Source organism: Arvicanthis niloticus, chromosome 6 (assembly GCF_011762505.2).
Source record: "Arvicanthis niloticus isolate mArvNil1 chromosome 6, mArvNil1.pat.X, whole genome shotgun sequence".
Taxonomy (NCBI): Eukaryota; Metazoa; Chordata; class Mammalia; order Rodentia; family Muridae; genus Arvicanthis; species Arvicanthis niloticus.
The window spans coordinates 3,309,806-3,333,739 of NC_047663.1; the positions used below are offsets into that span (position 1 = coordinate 3,309,806).

A 23,934-nucleotide genomic window follows, 5' to 3' on the forward strand; every position below is an offset into this window, starting at 1 on the left:
ACACACACTGAAGTCTCCCTCCTGTCACCTGCAACATCAGCCCACCGGCTTGCCAGTACATCCTAGACTTTAGGCTGTTCTAGATAGATACTCTGAGAGGCCAGGAAGGCTGGGTCACGAGGAAGGCACCCATCCATCCTCTGAGGTTGTTGTCAGTACTCTCTCCTCAGCAGCCCCGTCGGCTGCTGTCTTGTTCAAAACACACAAAGTAAGTCCGTGTTACCTACAGATGTGGGGATCCGTGGTCCCCATCTCCGTCTTCATCAGCCGAGGTTAGGAGGAGGGGAAAGGCAGGTGGGCAATGAGCAAGCTCCAGAGGGAGCCACTGCAGAACCAGGCCTCCGAAAGGGAGGACTTCATACAGTCCTCTGCGGCGGCTTACTGCTGTGTGCCTGCCCAGGAGCTGGGATTGCCCTGTGGTCTGTCCCAGTCTCTGCAGAATGTATCTCAGGCTCCTATCCCTCCACTCCTTCCTGCAAAAGCTAGGGGGAAGAGGTGGCGCAGGCCAGGGCTGGGGACTCCAGCGCCCATACCATTGCACTCTGCTGGTCTGGGTGGGAGATGACAGGCCACATGGTGTTATCAGGACACTCAACAGGGACTTCCTAGACACCCCCACCCCTGTCCTTCTTCTACTTCAGGATAGAGCACTTTCAGGTGTCCAGGCTGGAGAGCCTGTAGGGACTGTCTGCCACTTAGCCAGTCACCACAAGGTGGCCCTAAAGGAGGGGAGAGAGGGACTGTGGGTCCTGAAAAAGAAGGTTAGGGGCAGCAAGATAGTAGCAGCCCCCATGGGACCTCCAGGGAGTCAGTTAGTAGGGGTTTTCCCACATGCTCAGTTGCCAGCCGTAGAGTGGCTACCTGTGCTAAGGATATTTGGCTGATACAGAGGGACACACCGCCAGGAAGCCGGCTGCTAGCATGTCTTCCATGTTGGTGATCTTTCTACACATATACACTTGACACCCTCAAGACCCCTGCAGATGAGACCCTACAGTGAGAGCTCAGACAGGCTAGGGAGGAGGGTGTGCTTTGCTGTCCTTGAAGACACCTCCCAAGAGAGCACCAACAACCATGACGTGGCACGATTATCATCCATTAGTACGTCCCAGCAGCCCCGGATGTAGCTGCCAACACTGGTCCTGTCTTCAATGGAGGATGATGGGGTGTGTAGTTTCTTAGAGCACAGACCTAGACCCAGGTAACCTGAGCCAGGCTCAGGGCCAAACTCTGGCTCAGATTTGGCAGGGACCCTCTAAGTTCTCTGTGTCCCCGCAGACGGACTATTTCCACCTGTTCATCTGCGTGGCCATCGTCGCCATCTACGGGGATGATGTCATCGAGCAGCAACTGGCCACCGATCAGATGCTCCTGCACTTCGGAAACCTGGCCATGCATATGAACGGAGAGCTGGTGCTCAGGAAGGTGGGTGCTCTGGCCTGGCCTCTCAGGCTTGCCCTGCACATAAGCAGGCCACATGCTTTACAGCCTCACCCCTGCACATGGAGGACGCGTGAGCAAGATGGTAGAGGAAAGATGGGGATTCTAGGAAGTCCCTGTTGAGTACCTTAATACTCACACCTCACAGACCCACCCCTGCATGTTAAGCTTTGTCTTACCTCAAGGACCCAGCCCTGCACGCAGAACCCTGCCCATACCTCACAATCCTACCCCTGCCCATGGAGCCCTGTCCACACCACAGAGTGATACCCAGCACACGGGCTCAGCTTGCATCTCGAGCCACTCTCGTACGACAGAGCCCTGCCTCTGCACACGGGTACCACCCCACAACGCACCCTACTTTGTTGGGCTTTCTGTACCAAGTCCATGAGATGGGTACTTCAGCCCAATGGTGTCCTCAGCCCAGTGGGGCTGCCATGTCTCTACTTTGGCCCTATGGTCCTCAGAGGGCCATCACTGGACACAGCCTCTTTGATTTGCTACAGTGTGTGAATGCCCAGCCAGTCTCCATCCAGCAGTGCCTCCTTCCAGTCCAGAGTTAGGAAAGTGAGGATGAGGAGACAGAGTCTAGGGAGAACATAGATCATCCGTGGCTGGAAGAAGGGACCTTGAAGCTCAGCCACCTCCTGCTTCCCATGGCCTAGCTGGCAGTCCTTTGGATTCAGGCCTCTGATGGTCCATAGGGACAAGACGGGGTCCTCAGGCCCCCCACTGTACTGGGCTCCCCAGACAGACCTTGCAGGGGCCAAAGAGGCATGGACAGAGTGCAGGGCCTTTTACTATCCAGAGGAGATTGGGACTGAGTTAGAGGGCCCTGTGAAGGGACAGGAAGGACTGTGTGGCTCTATCATTGGTGGCCACCTATACAATCTGGGAACTCTGCGTCTTAAACTGCCCAAATATCTCATGGTCCCCTTTTGGCAGCCAATGGAGACTCGTGGCACTGTGCTGTCCCCATATAGTGAGCCTATAGGTGTGGCCCTTGCTTCCACAGTGTTCCACTGTTCTCTTGTGTCCCTATGGCCTTTCTGTTCCCTTTAGCCTGTCCTCTCTCTGCAGGCCAGGAGTCTCCTGTACCAGTTCCGTCTTCTGCCACGGATCCCCTGCAGCCTGCATGACCTGTGTAAGCTGTGTGGGACAGGCATGTGGGACAGTGGGTACATGCCAGCTGTGGAGTGTGCCGGCCACCACCCAGGCTCAGAGAGCTGTCCTTACGGGGGCACAGTGGAGATACCGTCACCCAAGACCCCAAGAGAAGGCAAGAAAGGCCCAAAGGTACCACGAGAGGCCTTTGGTTTCCGAAGATAGGAAAGCCCCTGCCCTTGACCATGGGTGAGAGGACCTCCATGAAGTCCTGGGCAAGTGGGAGGGGGAGGGAAAAGACATGGAGAGGACACGAGGACAAAGCCTCTGGCCAAGGTGAAGGGACCCTTGTCATGAAGACAAAATTGGGCTCTCGAACTGTCAGCAGGTATCAGCTGTCCCAAGAATGCAGCTCCTGAATGGCTAGCCCCAGGATGTCTGGCTAGCTTAGCCACTGGAATGAAGGCTGCTGGTTGGCTGGGGGTTCTGGAAGAGGCCAGGAGTCTCCCCGAAAGCCGTGGGCAAAGCAGGGACTAGAAAAGGCCTCATCCTCACACCAGCACCAAGGAACACAGAGGAGCAGGATTGTTGTCTGAGCGAGTCGGGCACACTTGTGAAGCTTCTTGGTCACACAGCTGCAAGACTGTCGTATGAAGATGCCTGTCCAAAAGAGAAAGAAAAAGAAGGGAAAGAGGGAGGGGTGGGGGAAGAAAAGCTTGTGAAGGTAGGTGTTCAGGCCTGGGCTTCTCACAGTGCTCCCGACCACGAGGTCGTCTGACTACTTGGTCCTAGAGAAGGGGGAGTATATAACTCCCCAGCCAAGACAAAGGCGTCTGACATAGCTGGGGAGGTGCCTCCGCCACCATGCAGGACCTAGGGGACTTCTATTCCTTGGTTTCACCCTATTTGAGCAACATTGGGATGTTCTTCCTCTTAAGAAGAAAAAGGTCACGCCCACACTCCACACCAAAGCTGAGGGTTGTGGTTGGATAAAGGTGTGTTCCAGAGCATTCGTAGCCAGTGTCCCAAAAGCTGGTGCAAGCAAGGAGCCTGGATTCCTCCACCGAGGGCTGAATCCTCATAGTGGGTGCAGGCGGCAGGGTGGGTGGAGGTGCCCCGTTTTTTGGCTTTTCTCACTGAGAGTGGTGCTGCAGGACGGTGCCACGTTTAAAGGTGCTGACCGGAATGAGAGGGCCGGAGCCTCGGAATGAGAAAGGCGGGGCCTGAGAGTGAGAAGGGTGGGGCCTCAGAATGAGACGGAGCTAGGCCTCAAAATGAGATGGGCAGAGCCTCCGACTGAAAGGGGCGGGGCCTCAGAATGAGAGGAGGAGCCTCAGAATGTGAAAGGTGGAAGCTCAGAATGAGAGGGGCAGGCCCTTAAAATAAGAGGGGGCAAGGCTTCAAAATGAGGAGTGGGGCCTCAGAATAAGAGGTGGTGGAGAAGAATGGGGGGGAGGCCTCAGCTTCACTTTCTCCATGAGCTCCTCCCCACTCTGCAGGGACTTCTGAGAATGTGGGTCCTTCTAGGAAGGGCCTTTGGAAGATGTCCTGATCTTGGGGGGTATTGTCTGCTGTGAGCAACAGTGCAGTCCTGGGAGTGGCCTTTTGTCCGAATTGCTTTCTATACTGGCTTCTGACCCTTTCTGGAAGCTAGAGCCACAAACAGGTATATCCACTGCCTATCACCCCAGTAACAGAAATACAGGGCAGGGCCTTAGTGACCTAGAACTCTGTGCACCTGGCTGGCACAGACCCTGGGACTACAGTCCAGACTGGGTGGTTCTTTTCTTGGATAGTCTGCCTCATTACTTCTGGGGTTGTCATCATCTCTGAAATCCCTGTGGGTGGTGTATATATGGGTGTGAGACAGCACTGGCCTCTGGGTCTATAGAGGCAGAAACGGACATTGTTTTTTTCTAAGTGGATACCCCACTCACTAACCGTGCGAAGGTCAAAGCAGACTGAATGGCTGAAGCCAGGATCCAGCACTGGGAAAGCAAACCTTCATCGTGCGTCTTCTCTTGGTAGTCATGTGACAGAAGTCTGGTAATTCAGAGAGGTCCCACAGGCCTACCACCCCAAGAAATCTAGGTACAGATCCCTCCTTCCCTGGGAAGGAACTAACTCCTTTCCTACCCCTCTTCGGGATCACATTCTGTATTGCACCCCAATATCTACACTGTGCTGTGTTGGGTGGGGGCAGCCTGAGCAGACCCAGACAGTCACCCTGGAGAGTCTCAATTAGCATTTATTCTAAGTCTCCAGCTTCCACAGTCTCCCCCCCACCCCCGCTCTCCAAGACCTGACCCAGGCTGTTCAGTGCCAGCCTTGTACCAGATATGCCATCTAGTCCTCTGGACTACCGGACCCTGGTGTTACTTCAGCATCCAGCCAGCAGGGACCTCTGCAGCCAGACATGGTGTGTGGGCTCTTGGAGCTCTGCTCTGCTCTGCTCTGCTCTGAGGAATAGAGAGGCCCCGCACAGAACGGCAACCTTAATCTGGATGCAATTAGAGGAAACCAGCCAAATGCCCTGTGGCAGCTGTTACCCCAGGATTATTCCCAGCCAGCAAAAGGCATTAGAGTGATAATTCAGTCATTAGACTTCTAGCCGTCTCACCGCCAAGACGTACAAATCACGGGTAATCAGCGCACACACCGTCCCTTGGCCACGAGGCTTATTTAACCCATTTTTTAAGATGATGCTTAATGCTACTGGCCAGCCCATCTGTGTGCGCATGCCCCACTGATAACGTCTGTGCTGACGACATCGCCTAATGTCATCAAGGCCCTGTCATCTTGGGCCCTGGGAAAGAAGGACGCCTTTGATGTGCGTGTGTGTGCTGCCACTGCTGAGACGTGATGCTACCTTGGAAAGGCTCTGTCACTTCTGACTCACTCTCCAAGGAGAGCGGGCAGCGTAGGGGAGGGGGCAGCAGCCAGGGGAGAGGGCAGGGTTGGAGCAGAATGTCTCCCCCTGGGCTAGAGGATGGCCTCTCTGGATATAGGAAAGACACTGCCTCCCCGGAAAGTTCGACCTGAAGTGCCAACCAGGAGGCCTAGCCAATCTCTGCAGAGGAGGGCCAAAGTCCCAGAGAGGCCGTTAGTAACCTTGAGCTGGCTGATCTGCAGACAGAGCTGTGTGATTGCTGATCAAACCGACCCGGGTCAGGGAGGGGGACATGTTACATTCAGGAGGGGATGATTTGGGCCTTGGCTTTTGAAAGTGCAGGACACCAGCCCAAAAGAGGGTCTCTTGGAGCTGGTGCCTTTGATGGCCCGGGTCGGGATGGCAATAAATAAATGGAGAGAGGATTGCTGGCTGCCAGGGTCAGCTCCTGAAAGGCTCCTTTGACCTCTTGCCTGTATTTGTGTTTTTCTTACTGCTTTGCTGGGGTTTTGCTGTGCTGGGGGAGGGGGGAACGCACTATGTGGAACTTGGGGCCACATTCATGCTAGGCTATGAGCATGCGGCCTGTTTCAAGGTTGACAATTTAGATGGAGATCAACCCCAGGGTGCCAGGAATCCACCTGTGGCCTCCCTCCCCTCTTTCAGGTCCCCTCCACTGCAGTCAGCCTGGGAGTGTCAGGAACACCCTGGGCTGGCTCAACAGAGGGAAGGAACCTGGGAGAGGTCCCTGGAGGCCACCCTGCCTAGAATGGAGATGGATGACAAGTCCCCCGGAAAACTTATGCAGGATTATGGCCTGGGTTAGAGGTGACCCAGGACTGCCACCCAGCTGGGCCATCAGAGAGGACACAGGGAAACTAGCTAGCCTGAGGCTGGACCTGACAGATCCCTGTAGCCCCTGAAGAGCCTAGTGGCCTCTGGATGTTAGCCTTGTGTTTCTATGGAGGTTGTGGTACATTTTGTCCTGAACTAACCTGTCTAGCCAGACTGGGACACCCAAATCTAAGAAGCCGGTTTCCCCTAGAGCTTCTGCAACAGCAGGGAGCGAAGGGTTTCCCCAGCTGACTTTCTCGCCTGTAAAAGGAGAACAAGGCCCTCCCACAGACTCCTTCAAAAGACTGCTCTAAGGCTGCCATGAGAGTGGCTATCTATGGCCCAGGGACTTCACCCACCACTCAGGGAAGAGCACACTGGCCTTAGGCTTCCACAGCAGTGACCGAGAGGGGCTGTCCACTCCCAGTCCCTGCTCTGAAGTCAGCAAACCAACGCCTCTCCTGCACATCTACCTTGCTGAGTGTCCTCTGCAGAGGGCAAATCTCTCTGTCACATTCACTCTGTGCCACCCACACCTACCCTGAAGAAAAATGAGCCACGAAGCTGCCTCAGAGGTCTCGGTCTGCGCCTGGCTGTGCACATAAGTGTATGTACAGCTCTTCCATGGACAGCCTCACCCCTCGGAGGGGAAGACTTTCCGGAGGACTCTGCACTCTCTGAGCAGCTGCATGCGGATACCTGCCGCCACCGGGCCTTTAAATACTTTGTGTTCAATTCCAGGTGGGAAGATAGCATTTCAGGTTCGCAGAAATCAAGTCACATGACTGTCTTTCTTCCACACTTTGAGGATAAGGAGGGCACAGCTTTTTGTGTGTTTCTGTTTTTAAAGTAATGAAATATCCCCATTGCTAATGTCTAAGGCAAGTGATTGATTTCTCTGTTGAGTTGTGTTTTTTTAAGCAGTTCCCCTTCCGGTCAAGGTCAGGATTGGTCACCATGACCCCTGTGAATCATGACCCTCACGGATTCCTCACAAAACAAATAAAATAGTATCACCACACACATGGTCCTGCGCCTTGAGAGAAAGCCTCAGTGAGCGTGGCCAGGTCAGGCACCCCAGGGTTGGGCAGAGAAGCCCTGTGGAAGAGCTAGGGGTGGCCGGGAGGTCTTCAGCCACCGCCAGCCTGCCCAGCTCCTTGGCTGCTCTGAGAGAATTGGGAAGCAGAGCTGGTGAGGCCTGAGAAGCAGAACCAGAAGGAAGATCTGCAGGCCCTGCTCTGGGAAGGCCAGGGATGTCTGGAAGGTTGCTCTGGGCCTGGCAGTGGAGAGAGAAGGGCCTTGGCGAACCCAGGGATGCTTTATGGGCTTCCAGACCATTACCTCGGAGCACATGAAACCCAGGCTACTGATGCCTGGAAACCCTAACAGCATCTGACAGAGCCTTAGCTGCCCTGCTCCGACTTCAGGAAAAGTCTGAGTCAGACTGTGTGAACTTGCTTTGGGGGACAAACACTATATTGAAACCTGGTGGGTGTGGACTGGGTGTTAAAGGGGTCAGCTATCCTCAGTCACAGGGACATGCAGCCCAGGATGATGTAAAGGTGCACAGATGGGGCGTAGGTTCTGAGGAGCTTTTGGAACTTTGAGCTGCTTCCATGAGGCTTCTGTGTATACTGGTGTGGCCCTGCCGTGTTTGGAGGGGCCCAGGCCTAGGAAGACTGATACGTGCTTCACTCAGGGTTCCCAGGTTAAGGGTCTGGCCACCTTCTGCCTGTCTGTCCTTTGTTGGACATATCCATCCCTGGCGTGCCCTGGTGAGGACTGGAAGGTGCCAGCCAAGCCCAGAGGGTCAACTCACCAAGGTGACAGAGGCTGGTTTCCTATAGAGAAAATCCCATCTACTTGGAAGCAGGAGGGTTGCTGGCCCATTCTGCCTAGAAGTTCAGCTCCAGCTGTCAGTGGTGTGTGAGATGCCGGTGATAACCAATGGCCAAAGGGACAGGAGGTAGCCAGGCAGGCTCGTAGCCTCGGTGTCTCTGCGGCCTGTGACACTGTGGAGGGACAAGTGTGACTTGCCCTCAGGAAAGGACAGCCCATGCTCACAGGACAGTCACCACGGGGGCTGAGGCCCATGATGATCCCTATGCTGACCCCAGATTGGACAGTCACACTCACTGAAACAGGGTGGACTTATGTGGAGTTGCTTAGGGCTTGGACATGTGTCCTACATGACAAGACTCAAATAGACGAGGCCGCCCACACCTCTGTGCATTCAGCTAGGCAAACCCTGAGCTCCCTGTTTCTACAGCACCTCCCCCACCTCTCCTACAACCCTGAGCAGTCAGTGAAATCCCGTCTCTGCCTCATTACTCCAGAGCCATCCTGGTTGTAAGGGTCCCCCATTATTGCCTGACAAGCCAAGAGTCCAGAAACGGTGGATCATTTGTTCACAAAGCACGCCCTGGGCTCCACAATGACCCCTCATCCCCGGTCCCCGAGTCACCCCCTTTCCAAGCCAAGCTCTGTCCATGCTTTATCTGGGCTCCTGTCACCGCTGTACCTCTGTCCCACCTGTCAGGGAAAAGGCAACCAAGCAGACCCTCCATAATGAGGAGACCGACCACAGACCATCCCTTTATCCACACAGCTGCCTTCTGCCGTGCCCTCCGAAAAGCCCAGGACTTGAACCCATTCACGCCCTCTGAGGACCAGAGGACACCTGCCACTGGCCTGGTGGGTGACATTCAGATTTTAATGTCCCTACATTTCAAAAGCAATAGCTGGTCCCCACCTCTCCAGACCCCTGTCCTCCCATCTCTACATCTCAAGAGAGTTACAGCTCTCTGGCTTCCGTGTGTGCATGGTAGGTAGGGGATGATTTAAACAGTGAAAAAGCCGCTTCATCCTCAAATAGGAGAGCTGGTCTCAGGCCAGATTCTGTTGATCCTTTGACTCCAGGCAGAGGGGGACACTTCACATTATCAAGGATGACAGAGTCTTCTGAGTTCAGGATGCAGAGAGGACACAGAGTCCTCAGTTTGGCACAACACCTGGCTCTAGCTGCACTGTACCATAAAGAGAGTCGCCACTGAACTGAGGGTCGCCTGAGAGAATGGTCACTTTTCCTGGCCATAAGCAGCTATATACAGATGCAATGGGAGACATCAAGGCCATGGGGTCTCTTGCTGCAAAGCAATGGGGGAACCAGCAGCTTGGCCCAGCAGTGGGAATGGAAGAGGGCCAGGGTGGAGTAGGGTGAGGCCAGGGCCATGGGTGGTTCGATTAAGATGTGTGGCCAGCATGTGAACACCAGCTTCAGGAAGCAAGCAGAAGAGGAGGGCATTACACAGTTAACAGGAGAGGTGTCAGAAGGCAAAGGGCAGAGTTATTTAAAAGAAAAGCCATGTGGGAGTCAATGGTGCTAAGTGTTCATTGAAGAGGGAACACCCAGGAGTGTGTTCTCCACACTGCTCTTCTTTTGGAGAGCCCTGGACAAAGAGGCTGCAGGAGGCAGGAGAGAACCTGCAGGCTGCCCCCATCCCAGAGACACCTTTCCATCTTCCCCAGAACCCAGGGGCTCTAAGTGCAAGCTCTGGGTGTGGCTCAGCGAGGCCCAGGAGAAGTTGCTGCCTGCGGACGCTCTATCCTCTAGCCATGACCACCCGCGTGTAGGATGCTGGGTGCGGGCATTCAACTTTCATGAGAGGGAATCCAGTCTACTTGAAAACAGTGAACTCGGCAGGAAGTCCACCCGTATCACATCTCGGTGGGGTCATGGAAGGAAGGAGCAACCTGTGTGACAGCCACAGGCCCCGCCTCCTTTGCCCACCTCTTGCCACCATTGCTGGCTGTAGCAACAAGGCACCAAACCCACAGGTCACCTGAGTGTTTCTCAAAAGCAGGCTTGGGTCTCTTCCGTGAAAAGCTTGGGCTCTTGGTTTCCCAAATTTTCCGTCTGGGTTCCTGGGAAGTGTCCAGTTGTGCCAAATGCTACATTTGGATGGAGTGTAACCCCATTCTTGCATGTTTCTGTTTGGCCATGGGACCACCTGCCTCAGGCAGGCAAGCACAAATGGAGTGCACAAATGGAGTCTCAGAGGTGATGCGTCCCTGAAATGGAGGAGCTCCTGGCACACTTATCTATGGAGACTTCATGCTTACATGTTTCACCAGGACAGGGTCTGGGTAGGTGGCTGGGACAAATATGTCTGCAGGTGCCCATAGGAAGGCTGGAAGTGAAGGTCCTGCTTCCTGCCTGGGCTTCCCCTTTCCCTCCTCACAGTGGCATGGTGTGCCCACCCCCAGGATGCTGCAGATTTGCAGGCTGAGCAAAAAGACCACAGGCTCTCTCCCCTCCCATGCCTCAGGTAGAACACAGTTGGCAGGACACCCTTAAGGTGGACTACAGTTCAACTATGCTCACCAAACCAGCCCAGCTCTGAGATATCTGCTCAGAATCTCCATCCTGAGACAAATGAGTGTTTGTGGGGTGTACAAGGAGCACTGGGTCCTCCAACCCCATAGTCCCTGGGTTTCACAGGGCTTACTCCATTGTGGGAGCTAGGCAGAGGGGGCACTTTGCCAGGCAGAGGACCTAATCGTTCCTCCGCTCTCTAGGTGGGCTGCGCCAGCCTCCCTGCCCCTCCAGCCTCCCTGCTCCTCCAGCCTCCCTGCCCCTTCAGCCTCCCTGCCCCTTCTCGACTCCTATACACTTGATGGATACCAGCCACACTTCTGCATAAGACACAGAGATTCTATGGCAGTTCAAACCTACATGACTTGGACCTCTCATGAGCCCTGTCTTCTGGGAAGGAGCAGGCCAGGTCTGCACCCAGAGCCAAGGGTAGAGGATGGTACTTGTGCACAGTGAGACACAACATCTTCCTGAGGCATCCTCAGGGCTCATTCAGGCTCCCACCATGCCATGCTCTCCTCTGCAGAGACCCTTGTGGCGGCTTCTGACTTCATACCCAATGTGATCATCACACTCTGCACTCACCTCCACCACAGAGCCACCATGACAGCGAGCCTACACAGTAAGGAGCAAGGGTCTTGAGAGAGCCGTTATGCAGGACAGGAGAGGGACTGAGGGCTTCCTGAGCCGGGAGCTTGTGGAGAGTCAACGGCAGGAGTGCAGGAGGAGGACCACCAATCCAATCCTAACAGGTGCACTCTAGGTAAGTATTAATAACTCATGACACAGGGGATACGGGAGAATCTAATTACAAGGACACCATGCCATGCCAGCCTGCAGCACTGCAAGGGAAAGCACACTGCCCTGGAAGCCCAGAGACATTCATAAAGCTCCCTATCCAGGCCTCTGACTCCAGCCCCTCTGAATCTACCTACTCCTCTTCTACCCCAGGAAACAGCTGTAGCCAGGACACCTTGCCCCCAGCAGACCTTCTCTGTCCGTCCCTCTGAACCTGACACACACACGGTGCCTTTACTCCTATCGCCACAGAAAAGAGATGTTTTAGATCTTCAAGAGTGCCCAGTGACAGGAGCCTCCATCAACTGTCCCTGGGTGGGGTGAGCAGTTGGGCACAGAGCCATGGGATGACACCATCAAACTTGACCTCTTCCTGTTAGTACATGCACTGCGGGGGCTTCAGACAGCTGTCTTAAACATAGCACTCAAACTCTAGAGTTGGGCCTGTGCCTGGCCCCTGCCCTGGACAGTTGTCAGCCAACAGGGTCTCTTATCAGGAGGAAGCACAAACTTCCTTAAAACTGGAACTACGATCACTCTTGATGCAATGGTGTTCTTTGGCCAAGACAGTGGGATGAGCTGGGGAGAAGAAGCCAAAACAAGCCAGCCTCAGACCCTCCCTGTTCAGCTAGTGCAGAGTCTTCCCTGGCTCTGGCTCAGCCTTCACCTGGGCCCTTGGTGGATGAACCCTATAGAGGGAAGACTGGGCTTCTGGGCCTGAAGAGTCCCATGGCGGACACCTCCTTCTTTGAGGTAGACGAGAACCTCCCTATAGATGCCCAACCTATCACGTCACACCAAGTACTCTGCAGGACAGCACTTGCAGGAGAACACACCAACTGTTCCTTTAAAACCAAGTATTTCAAAGAGGCAGGAGATCCAACTGCCACTGACTGTGTCCCCAGGAATGAGGAGCAGAGAGCACACTGAGCTCACAGGATGGCCTTGGGGACCACACCTGCCCTCTCCAGGCCTCAGATGCCACCTTTGTGTAAGGCCCAGATCTGTAGGTGCAGCAGCCTCTTGAGTGTTTGCAGAATAATAAATTAATAAACCAGGGTCCTCCCGGGGAGGGCAGTCAGCAAATAGTATCTCATTGGAGGAATGTCACCACCAATATGAGCACACGCCAGGGTACACAGATCATAAAAGAGACAGAGATGTGTTGATAAGATTGGCCCTCAGGCATAGAATCTGCCTGAAGACCCCTGGGGGCTGGGGGTGCACCTAGGATGGTAGAGAGATTGTGTAGCTTACTTAAAGCCCTGGGGTTGGTATCCAGTGTACATAAACTGGGGGTGGGGGGCAGGTGGGGAGTATACCTGTAATTCCAGCAACTGGAAGGAAGAGGCAGGAGGATCAGGAGTTCAAGGTCAGCCTCAGCTTCATATTAAATTTGAGACCACTCTAGTCTATATAAGACCCTGACGGGGAGTGATGTTAGGAACTCCCATCATCTCCCAACAGTCTGCTCACAGACCATCATGGGAGCTAAGGGGAGATGGAAGATGTCGTCTATGTACAGCCAGGCCTGAGGACTGTGTCCTTGTATTCCAGTCTAGGAATCTAGTTTGCTGTGTGATCTCAGGCAAGTTGCTCAGCTTCTCTGAGCCTCATATAGCTCACCTGCATATGTATAGTGATAGCACCTAGCTCTCCAACTTGCTTCCACAACATAGCTTGCCCCCCTCCTCCCAAGGTCCCAATGATAAAAGGAGGCAGGAACCCATCAGAGCTCACTCTGGGAACAAAGGAGTTTATTGGGTTTCCTTAGAGAGCATAGGTGAAGGGCTGCCTGCAGGGGTGTGGGTGGGTGTACCTCCCACAAAAGCCAGCACTGGAAAGGAGAGTCTCTACTCAGCATGGACAACCCACACCCATATTGGTTCTCATTCTTCATTCTACCTGGCTCACTACATACCCTGTCCCTTCCCCTGTACGCTTAGGGTGTTGCAGGCAGCAGTGGTAGGAAGTGGCTGTATACTCAGGTGACCCAACCCTACTCTGAGGTAGGGGTGGGGCCAGGTATAAATAGCCTACAAACCCAGCTGAGATGGTCTTTGCAAGAGAGCACAACTCTCTTCCCAACGTGACTATTGTTTGGCTCAGAGGACAGTCACACGCCCTACGGTCTCAAGCCCCAGCACACACGGCCAACCCTGAGCCTCCATCACTACAGACTGAGGCAACATGTCCACAGGTGTAAGACGAGGTGTGACCAAGCGCAGGGGTGCGGAAATCTGTGTGCGCTGTTTGTCCTTCTCAGGAAGCCTTCTGCTTCCTGTCGTTCTCGCACCTCTCTCGGCTGAGTGGGGCTTGGTGTGATCACTCAGCTACAGGAGGAGGGACTCCGGTTCATGATCAAACCATAGCTGGGACAGGGGCCTCCTGGCTGGCCAGGGATGAGGACACGGGGGATAGAACAGAAGATATAGCAGACCTAGGCCACCAGGGCCTGGCTCAGCCCAGGGACACTGCACATCATGGCCAGGCACCCTCTATGGCTCTGGAATGTTCAGGTCTCCTGTGGCTCAATCTTGTGCCCGTAGCCCCCTGCTCTGACTTATGGTCATGGAAGCAAGAAGCCCCTGGATAGACTGGTCCCTCTGTTGAATGGCCTTGGTCACAGCAGAGGCAGGGTCTCCATGCAGTATCATAGGATGTCTCCCCGAAAACTGATTTCATTCTCAGCCAAGGGGTAGTGGGGGCAGAGCTAGTGACTGGCCTTGATGGACTGGAGAGTGGCCATGAGGGAAGGATGTCCCTGGAACTTTGGAGAGGGACTCTTAGAAAGAGGAGGATCCCATGTCCTGATTTAGGGGGGCTGATGACCAGTGACCCCCACACTGGGAAAGGGACAGGCTGGGACCCTAAGCCAGCAGACTGGAATGCTTCAGAGGAATGATTGGCAGAGCTCACTGACTGCCAGCCGGATGCCCCCACCCCCACCTCTGCAACTCAGGCCACCTGGTCTCAGTGAGAGCCAGACCGGACTCAACTGATCGCTAGCACTGCAAACACATGGACAGGATTCCTGAGGTGCCGTAAGTCTACAAAACGAAGGTCTGGAGACATCTTGTACAGTCTAGAACTTAGCTGAGGATTCTCAGTCTTTCTTCATCACAGCCAAGAGAGGGGAGAATGGTTCTCACCTGTATTTCCCAGATTGGGAAACTGAGGTACAGACAGACTAAGTGAATTGCTTACTAGCTGGACTCAAACCAGGACAGGTGTTGAGCTCAATAACAGGTGTCCAGGGAAAACCAATCAAACGTGTACCTAGACCCAAAGGGAAGGCAGCTTCCATGAGATCACCCGGGACTGGAGGAAGAAATGTGGCCATCCCCACAGAAACTTGGCCTGGGTTCTCCAGGTACCAACAGAGAGAAATGTCCAGATGAACATGGGGGAGAGAGGGTGGAGTCATGTTGTCACTGTCCCTACATACAGAGAGCCCAAGGGACAGCCTCAGGGAACAGAACAGTGTGGCCAGATGGGAGATCTGAGCCCCGGCTCCAAGCTCATGTCCTAGAAATGGCAGCCGCCTTTCTCCTTGCTTCCAATTCCTGTGTAAGCTGGACACAGACGGGATACAGGGTAGTCAGTGTGTGGCTGCCAGCTTAGATTTGGAGACAGACTCTGGGCTAGTGCCAGCCCAGAGTCCTGACCCCCTTGGGGCACAGGATGTGAAGAAAGATAGACACAGGGATCGGCAGAGCTGCTGAAGAGGATGGAGGGGGCCTTCCCTAGTCTCTGGCGTGGTCTCTACTATCTCGGGTCCTTGAACCTCTGCTCTGTTTTGCAATTGGTTCAGGGGGCCTGGCTGCTTTCCCGGCCTCTGTCCTTATCACTGGGACTTCTAACAGGACTACAATGGTTGATTGTGTTCCTGCTGGTGCGGCAGGCAGAACTGCCGGACACCCCCAGCCCTCTCTTTTTCTTTGATGGCTTGGGGACTATAATGGATCCCATTGTGAGTCCTTCGTTCAGGTGACAGTGTGGCCCTCGAGCTGAAGGGCAGTGGGGGCTCCGGAGAAAGTGGCAGAGAAGTCCTTACTCCCACCCTGAAGGGACCCAGGGAGGTGAGAGAGGAAGTCTCAGGGCGGCGGCGGCTGCTCGAGTCTGCTGGGGGTGTCTGCTGACTGGCCGTGTTTAAAATATTCCAGTTTTTTTGAACAGAAATATTTTTATTAAGATTCAGTTTTGATGAAACTGAATAAGTTGGTAACTTTCATTCCTACCATGACTGCGCCTGACGACTCCTGGGTGTCAGTTGCTGAAGATTCTTCTGGGTGGGAAAGGTATTCAGATGGCACTCTTGGGGAGTCACCTGCCACCATAGGGAGCAGCACTCATCCATGTCCTGAAAACAGTGGCCTGGGCTAGTTCTGGTCCAGCCCCTGTGGATCTGGGTGCCTCACTCTGAGCATGGCAGCTCTGTAAATAGGTCAGGTGGAATCCAGCCACCCATCCAAGTGTGTCCACAGGCAAAAGCCTTGGCTGGGCCTCCCAAGCTACCTCCGCTCAGCAGCCGGGCCCCTAGGAGAGCTCTCCAGCCCCCAGAGTTCTAGGTGTCACCTGCTACTTCAGCTGGGCCCCGAGGCACTTCCTGCCTCACAAGGTTTCTAGAGAAAACCCCACAGGGGATTTCTCAGAATGTTCTGCAGTTGTTACTGCTGGAGGGACTTGGCAGTGGCCCCAGAGGACTTGGCAGGGGCCCTGGTGGCCTGGCCGGAATAGGGAAGCCATCCAGGTTCCAATGTCTGGTATTAGGCACAGAAACTATCATCAGCTCCTGCCTCTCTGCTCCTTGGCGACTGTCTACAGGAGCCTCTGCCACTGGATATCCCCAGCTAACCAGGAGCCTGTTCAGAGGACTTTAACATCATGCCTGGGACAAAGATGGCAGAAGAAACCAACACCCTGAAGGCCTCAGTGTTCACCAGCTCCTCCTGCTTGTCTGCTGGGCTCACTGGGTCTTTCTGGTGTGGTTACTTTGGAGAAGAAATGAGATTTGTTCATGGTTACCCCGACAATCAATTCCCTACCCATTGGGACATGAGCTGAGGAGCCCTCCCCATAACCCTATCTCTAAGCCCTCACACCCTTAGACAGATGGGACAGACTCTCCTCCTGGGTGAGAGGCAGAGGTTTTGGACTAGGTTTGCATTAAAGAGGAGCTTGTATCACAGACCACAGGACAGACTGGGAACGGCCTTCACTGGGGCTGCCTGTCTGCCCTAGGTAGCCTTCTGTAGACAGTATACAATCTGGAAATCAATGGAACATGCCTGTAGTCACTGCAAGAAAGACTGGGAGCCAATGGACTCCTTTCCCTGAGCAGCACTGGGAACCTAAAGAAACCCTGCCCAGCAGGCCCAGGCTCTCCCAGGTGACACTGCAGCACTGAAAAGCCAAGGCGAGCTCAGCTTAGACCTGAGGGAGCCGCTGCCAAGAGGGATCCAGGGTTTGAGGGGGGGCCAGGAGAGCCTGGAAAACTTCTTGCATCACGCCTGGTGGGGTTCACTGACGGCACCCAAGAGCCATGTGAATAGAGCCAAGCATCATGAGGCAGAGGCCTGGCCCAGGAGGAGACCCTGCAGAGTAAGTAGCCAAGGATCTGTGGTTACAGCTCATGGTCAAGTACAGGCAGACGGCATGAGCACATCCAGGACTGGCACTGGTGTTCCAAGGACCACCAGGGTGGGTGGGAAGGCTTCCTGGGGGAGGTGACCTTCTTGCTGGCGGTAGGGAATCACAGCATTGCTTTGCAGCTGTGGTTTTTAGGAGCATGATCACAGACCATGCAGAGACGGGAGGGCCACCTGGCCTCTGGACAAGTGAAGGCCAGAAATACCTAAGCACTTTAGTTCTTTCCTTTTCCTCTTTTAAAGATTGATTTATCTTGTTTTATGTATGTGGGTATTTTGCCTACATGTGTGTGGCAATACTTATGTACCGGGTGCCTGTGAAGGTCAAAAGAATGCATTGTATCCCCTTGGGACTGGAGTTAGATATGTCTAAGAGCCACCAGGTTGGTGCTGGGAATGAATTCCAAGTCTTCTGTAAGTCGTCTCACAGTCCTTGGAGAGTTCCCTTCTGAATATCACAGTCCCCAAGAGTACAGTTGCAGGGCATTTATGCACATGTGGTTGCGTGGCCGTCACCCGTGTGCACCCAGAGTGTTCCTGTCACCCAGGAGGAAAGTCGTCGCTGTGGGGCAGTCTGCCTCATTCCCACTGCTCTGCAGCGCCTGTCAATCATGTTCAATCCTGTCCATCAGAAGCCTGTGCCACGTCTTTGTCTTGGTGATTCTGGAGGTGGGTGTGGTGTAGGCATAGGTCCATGCTTGTGTGTTTGTGCACAGTGTGTAGAAGCCATACAGAGATGCCAAGTGTCTTCCTTTGCTCTACTCCACCCTATGTTTTGAGACTGGAGTTCACAGATTGGGTGAGAGAGGCTAGCCAGCATGACCCAGTGATCCTCCTGTCTCTGTCTCCCCAGCTAACACATAGACACGCCATGTAGGTTCTGGGAATCGAACTCAGGTTCACATGCTTGTGTGGCAAACACTTAACTGAGCCAGGTCCTCAGGCTTGTCTGTATTGTTTTGGACGTCTGTGGGTGTTTTGCCTATACACATGTCTCTGCAACATGTTCCTGCCTTGTAAGCACAGGGGCCAGAAGAGGGCATTGGAGTCCCTGGAATTGGAGTTACAGGTGATTGTGAGCCACCATGTCAGTGCTGGTGTCAGTGCTGGGATTCGAACCTGGGTCCTCTGCAGGAACAGCTCATGCTCTTAACCACTGGGCCACCTCTCCACCCTTGTTGCGTCTGATCTGTTTTGTGGCTCTGGGGATGAATGGGCCTTGTACAAACCATGCAGGTGCTCCACCACAGAGCTATATCCCAGCCCCTCCTGTGGCATTTTTTAAAAAGATTTATTTGGTTTATGTATATGAGTACACTGTAGCTGTCTTCAGACACTCCAGAAGAGGGCATCGGATCCCATTACAGATGGTTGTGAGCCACCATGTGGTCGCTGGGAATTGAACTCAGGACCTCTGGAAGAGCAGTCAGTGCTCCTAACCACTGAGCCATCTCTCCAGCCCCTCCTGTGACATTTTTAAAGACATGAAGAGAGCCAAAAGGAGACACTGGGCTCTGTTTGAGCTGTGTGTTTCCAGATTTGCAGGTAAAGGCATAAAACTGAACCTCCTGCCTCAGTTTCCATAACTGTAAAATTGACCTAAGAGTGCCTACAAGAGAGTCACCAATGAGGAGTGCTGAGTGTCTGTCACTGGGAGTCCCAGGGCATGTTAGACTGTAGTGTTCCAGGGTCAGGGGTCAAGCTGATGTGGGACAAGGAACGTGGACTTGGTTCTCTGGTGGGCACCATGCACAAGAACAACTACACACATTACACGTCTGTTCCAAGGCCATATCAGCCCCTTCTAAACTTCAGGATATTGGGCCTCAGTTTCCCCATCTGTGGAATGGCTTAAGAGCCCATAGCTTGGCAGTGTGTATAGCAGCAGAGAGACTGGTGCCCAGGAAGATGTCTCCTGTCCCACAGCAGTGGGGACTGGGCTGGAGGAGCTGGCAGATGCTCCAGTTCAGGGTAGTAGGAAGGTTGTGCCCAAGGCAGGCAGCAGGACCTGGATCCTTCAGTGTATCCTTTGGCTATCTGCGAGCTTTGAACAAGTGGCTGGTTGCCTCCTGTCCTGCCTCTCCTTTGCAGCGATCCATCCCCTGAGCTATTACTGTCCAGGGTAGAGTCGGCTAGTGGCTATAAACGCTCTGAGCCCCCCTCCTTAAGTCACCCAGGTTTTATGTTGTAAGAACACTGTGGGGCATCTCAAACACACCGCTAATGACAGGCATCATGAAGCAATAAAAGTGAGGCGGCTGGTGGGGGGGGGGGGTTGGTGGGCGGGGGCTGTGGGTTGGGGCTGGTGGGCGGGGGCTGGCGGGAAGGGCTAGGGCTGCCATCCCGGTCCCGGCTCCCCCGGCGACTACAGGAGCTCTCTGAGAATTGATTAGTGTTGGACGTGCTGACCTTTTTGCTCTTGAAAAATTGCTTTTGAGCAGCTGAGGCAATAAAAGTAAATTGATTCAGAGAGGGCGAGGATGCAATTTGCGTTAGGTGAGGAGCAGTAGATAAACGCCCGCCCGTGATGTCAGCGCAGCCACCCCCGGACTGGGATCACAGGAGGGTAACCCTGGGGAAGGGGCAGTGGGCGCTGACGGGGGACGCTGGTGGGGCGGGCCCTCTTCAGCGCTTGCTTGTTTGGAGAAGGGAGACCCTGCAAAGAGAGCAGAGGGGGTGGGATGACAGTGGTGTAGAGAAACAGGAAGGAGCTGAAAGAAAAGAACCTGAGCTAAGAGAAGAAGCCAGGGGGAGCTGCACGAGGCAGCTGAGACCCAGTGCTGAACAGCAGGACGGACCCCAGTCAGAATAACACCCTGTGCGGTACCCAGGAAGCCTTGTGTTGTCCTCATTTCAGAGAGCAAGGAAATGAGGTCCAGGGTGGTTGAAAAGCCACTCAAGGCCACGTGGAGCCTCAGTGATATAATTGCTGGGGCTTCAGGAGGGAGCCTTCTCCGGGTCACTAGAGGCCTTAAGGTTTTCAGCATTAGGAGTGGGGTGCTCTCCAGTTTGTGGATAAGCAGGTGCAGAAGATGGCCAGCATGGGCAAGAGATTAGCTGCAGCGGCGTGGCACTGGGATACCATCCTACCTAACCCATCCTTCTGGAGGATCCCATGCTACCAGTCTGAGAGTGTTCATGCCCCTCCCTAAGCTCTGCCCTTGTCCTTGCCCAGGGACCTTGGGAAAGGATCTCTGCTCCTGTCTGCGTCAGCTGAGATCCTACACCATGCTAAGGCATGCTGCAGGGCTGGAGTCCAGTGCAGGCCCAGCGTAGGTAGGGGAAAGCCGTGCCTCCGCGTGAGGCTGCCCAAATCCCACTTCCACAACTCAAATGAGGGCAATTCTCCACGTTCAGGGACCACACACCTGGACTTGGTACTCCAGGTTTGAAAGTGCTGATCCAGGAGCTTTTGCAGGTTTGAATCGATGTTGAATAGGTCTGTGTCTCAGCCGGTTTATATCCCGCTGAGGTGCAGGCTTTCACTGGAAAAGGGAAACACAGAGTGAGGGACACCAACAGCCTAGGACTATATGGGTCTGGGTAGCCTCAGGGTCTGGGAGGAACAGGCTCTACCAGGCTTAGGCTATCCATCTCTCTGTGGCTGGTAGTTTGGTGGCTACCCAGGGGCTCCCCCAGCAGGTCCAGTAAGGGGCCTCCCTGACAGCTCTGGGGCTGGCCCTGGGTTTTCCCTTTGCTTCCCATGCCCTGCCACCACCACCTTATCATTGCCAGACACAGGAGTGCCTGAAACTCACACAGACACACGGGCTCCTGGGGGACCTCTCTCTCCCAGGGGCAATGCAGGCACTGGGGGTGGCACGTTGCTGGGAGACACTGTTGTTGCCAAGGAGACATTGGATCACAAGCTCCCCTGGTGAGCTGAGACCCGTGCTGAATGGGGACAAGCAATGGGGAAGAGCAGGCCTGGCCAGGTAGTGAAGACTGTTGGGATAGGAAAAATGACCAGAAGCCCACCTGCTCCTCCAGGCCTCTGGTGAACACAGGGGGCGCTCAGGAGAGAAAGCAAAGGCAGGCATGTGCATATTCCCCTTCAACCGCAGTCACCCAGGCTCTGGCCTGCAGAAATCCCAGGAAGATGGTGAGAGGCATCCTCACAGGGAGGCAGATGTTTCAGGGATACAGAGGCAGGATGATTCTCCATCCGTAGCACGCATTCGCTTTACCGCTTTCAACCTACAAACTTGAGACAGAGCCCAGGTCACTGAGACTCAGGCTCTCTTGCTCTTCCTCTTGGTAACTCAGCTCCCTGGTGACCTGAAGGGATTTCTCCTCTAGGCAGCTGTAAAGAGGAAGCTGAGGAGCAGGGAGCAGGACTTGCCCTGGGCACAGCTCCTAGAAGCCACAGCTCAGCCCGCCTCCCCAGAGAGGCCCCGACACTGGCAGTGTGTGAGTAAGGCCTGGCTCACTGCCACAGGATGGGGCACAGAGGTCAGTGAGGGAGCGGGGTGGAGGGGTGACTGTAGGAGTGATCTTGGGTCAGGCTGCTAGGTGCAGTTAGACCTGTTCTGCCTAGATCTTAGCAATTTCACCCCCAACAAGGGTAGATCAGGTTGGGCCCTGGTGGGCTTTTGTAACAGGATGCTTACCCAGGACTGACCAGGGCAGGGGAGCTACACACTGTTAGAGCTGAATGCAGTCATCCACCTGCTTCTCTGCTAAGCTGATCTGGGGGCTGGCAGAGACCACTATGGGAGGGGCCCTCCTTGTCCTGACAGGTAGCCCCAGACTTCGGATTCTATCAAGAAATCCCAGCAAGTTCTTGGCATGGATGTCCTGGATGCCAGAGGCCCTGGCTCTCAAAAGTTGGGCGGAGGGAAGTCAGGAGAGCCCTCCTCTCTGAGTCACTCAGAGGTTTCCAGGTGGCTGAGAGCCACTTAGATAAAATACAAATCCCTTGTAGCAGGCTGGAAAACAGACTGGATAGAATGCTCTCAGATGGCAGTGGGGATGTGGGTTTGGGCAGATTTGTCTCCTCATGACCTTCTCTTCTTTTTACAGAGCTGGGGTCAGAACCCAGGGCCTCCTGCACGCTAGGGAATGGTCACCCACTGGGCTACACCAAAGTCAACTCCAGGGTCAGAATGACAGTCTCCAACCAGGAAGGAAGGATGTCCTGGTAGCATTTGCTGAGACATGGAAGAGGCATTCCAGACATACCACAGGCTGAGCTGAGCTGCCAGTGTAGAAACAGCCCTGGCCTGTGTGTTATCATCCAGCCTTCCTTGAGCACCTGCTGCCTGCACTGGGCATTTCATGCAAGCAAAGTAGAGAAGAAAGAGCCTGCTGTCCTGCAAGAAAAAAATAGCCATGCCCTCTTCCTGGGCTGAAGCACTCTGTGTTGAGAGGCCAGGTGGTTGCTTGTCTCAACCTTTATGTCCTCTCCTCCAGTTAGATCACAGAGCCAATCAGGGCTGCAAACAGCCAAAATACACTGTGCCAAATCGCCACGTAGCTGCCAATCACCACTGCCAGCTAATATGGGGGTTCACAAAATGTGTGCAGTCTCAGAAGGCCTTTGCCTGGCAGAAAAACACCCAGCGAAGCAGATCCACAGAGATGGGAAATAAATGGGGTTTGCCCCAAGGGCCTGGGAAAGCAGGGGGCACAGGGAATAACTACTCATGGTCACAGGGGTGCTTGGGGGAGCTATTAGAATGTTCTGGAATGAGATTACAGGGGTGGTGTGCAACTGAAGACTTACTAAAACCAGTAGAATTTTTTTTCTCTTTCTTAGAGAAGGATTCCCAGTCTGCTGTTCTATCTCAGTAAAGCTGTTGCATGTTTAAGTGTCCTGGGGAAATGTTGCTACCGTTATCGTCATTTACATGCCAGCCTCAATAAAAATGTGCACAGATGTGCATCATAGACAGACCAGCAGGAAATAGACTGGACGATAGCTAGCACCAGCTTTGTGTGGGTAAAAGAATTGTAGAACATTTTATGTGCAAACAGCCAGGGGGCAGGATCCACCCAAAGTCCATTGGTTATGGTGACATCCGAGGCCAAGCCCCTGGACCAGCCTCTCTCTGCCCCAGGCCAGCCTTGTGACTCACAGCAGAGGCATCAGGCAGCCAGGGGTCAGCTCCTCCCTGGGGAGGGAATGCTGTAGGGCCGGCAGGGCAGGCAGAGCAGCAAGCAGGGTAGGTGTGGTGGGCAGGCTGCCTGTGGGCTCCACTATAGCCAGCTACCTCAAGGCAGGTGGGCAGGAGAAGAGCAATAATTACCCTGCTGGGTGGAGTCTGGCACCCTCCTTCATTCCCAAGCAGGGAGGTTACCCTCCCTGGCAGCTTGGCCAGCAGCAGCCTTGGCAAGGTTGCACGTGACTGGCCAGGTGGCAGTACCTACCTAGGAAGAAGAGTATCAAGGATTGCAGGAGGACCCAGGCCCACTTGTGCTCTGGGCCTTTGGCAAGCCCTCCGCCGCTGCTCCTAGCTTCCTGTCGTGACCTGCTCCCTGTACATTCAGCTGTACCCAGAGGACATCCCAGAAATCCAGGGGACAGCAGGCCCCTTTCCCTCCTCTCCCTGCCCCCGCCGGCCTCTTTCTTCTGCCTCCACACTGGCCTTTGACCTGGCCCTTAACCCTCTTGGCTTCTACTGCCTTTCACTGTAGCCTTCCTGACCCGCCAACTAAACAAAACACGCACGCACGCACACACACACACACACACACACACACACACACACACACACACACTGTGGACAAATGGATGGATGGATATAGGATGTGAGTCCTGCAGGTCACCCCTGCTGGCAGGAAGCACTCGTGGCCTTGTAAGGGAAGGTACAGAGGGTGGGATCACCGTCACTAGTACTGTC

The 23,934-nt window shown here is 54.3% G+C and overlaps 1 protein-coding gene and 1 long non-coding RNA gene across 7 annotated transcripts in view; one reads left to right on the forward strand and one right to left on the reverse strand.

The window, feature by feature from the left end:
* The window catches only part of Tbc1d16 (TBC1 domain family member 16), an 84,964-nt gene extending 79,059 nt beyond the window's left edge, over positions 1–5,905 (forward strand). For all 5 annotated transcript variants that reach the window (XM_034505821.2, XM_034505822.2, XM_076935371.1 and 2 more), the window contains exons 11-12: positions 1,279–1,425; positions 2,521–5,905. In XM_034505821.2, the coding sequence (XP_034361712.1) occupies positions 1,279–1,425; positions 2,521–2,769 (396 nt within the window). In that variant the 3' untranslated portion in view covers positions 2,770–5,905. The remainder of the gene's footprint in view (positions 1–1,278; positions 1,426–2,520) is intronic.
* A 13,495-nt stretch (positions 5,906–19,400) lies between these two features.
* LOC143442499 (uncharacterized) lies at positions 19,401–23,666 on the reverse strand. 2 transcript variants are annotated; one of them, XR_013110736.1, is made up of 4 exons: positions 23,462–23,666; positions 21,071–21,172; positions 20,461–20,577; positions 19,401–19,748 (listed from the first exon to the last, which is right to left on the reverse strand). It is a non-coding gene; the product is annotated as an uncharacterized LOC143442499 (long non-coding RNA). The 2 variants fall into 2 exon arrangements; XR_013110735.1 differs by having other exon boundaries at positions 21,071–21,296.
* Positions 23,667–23,934: the final 268 nt, after the last annotated feature.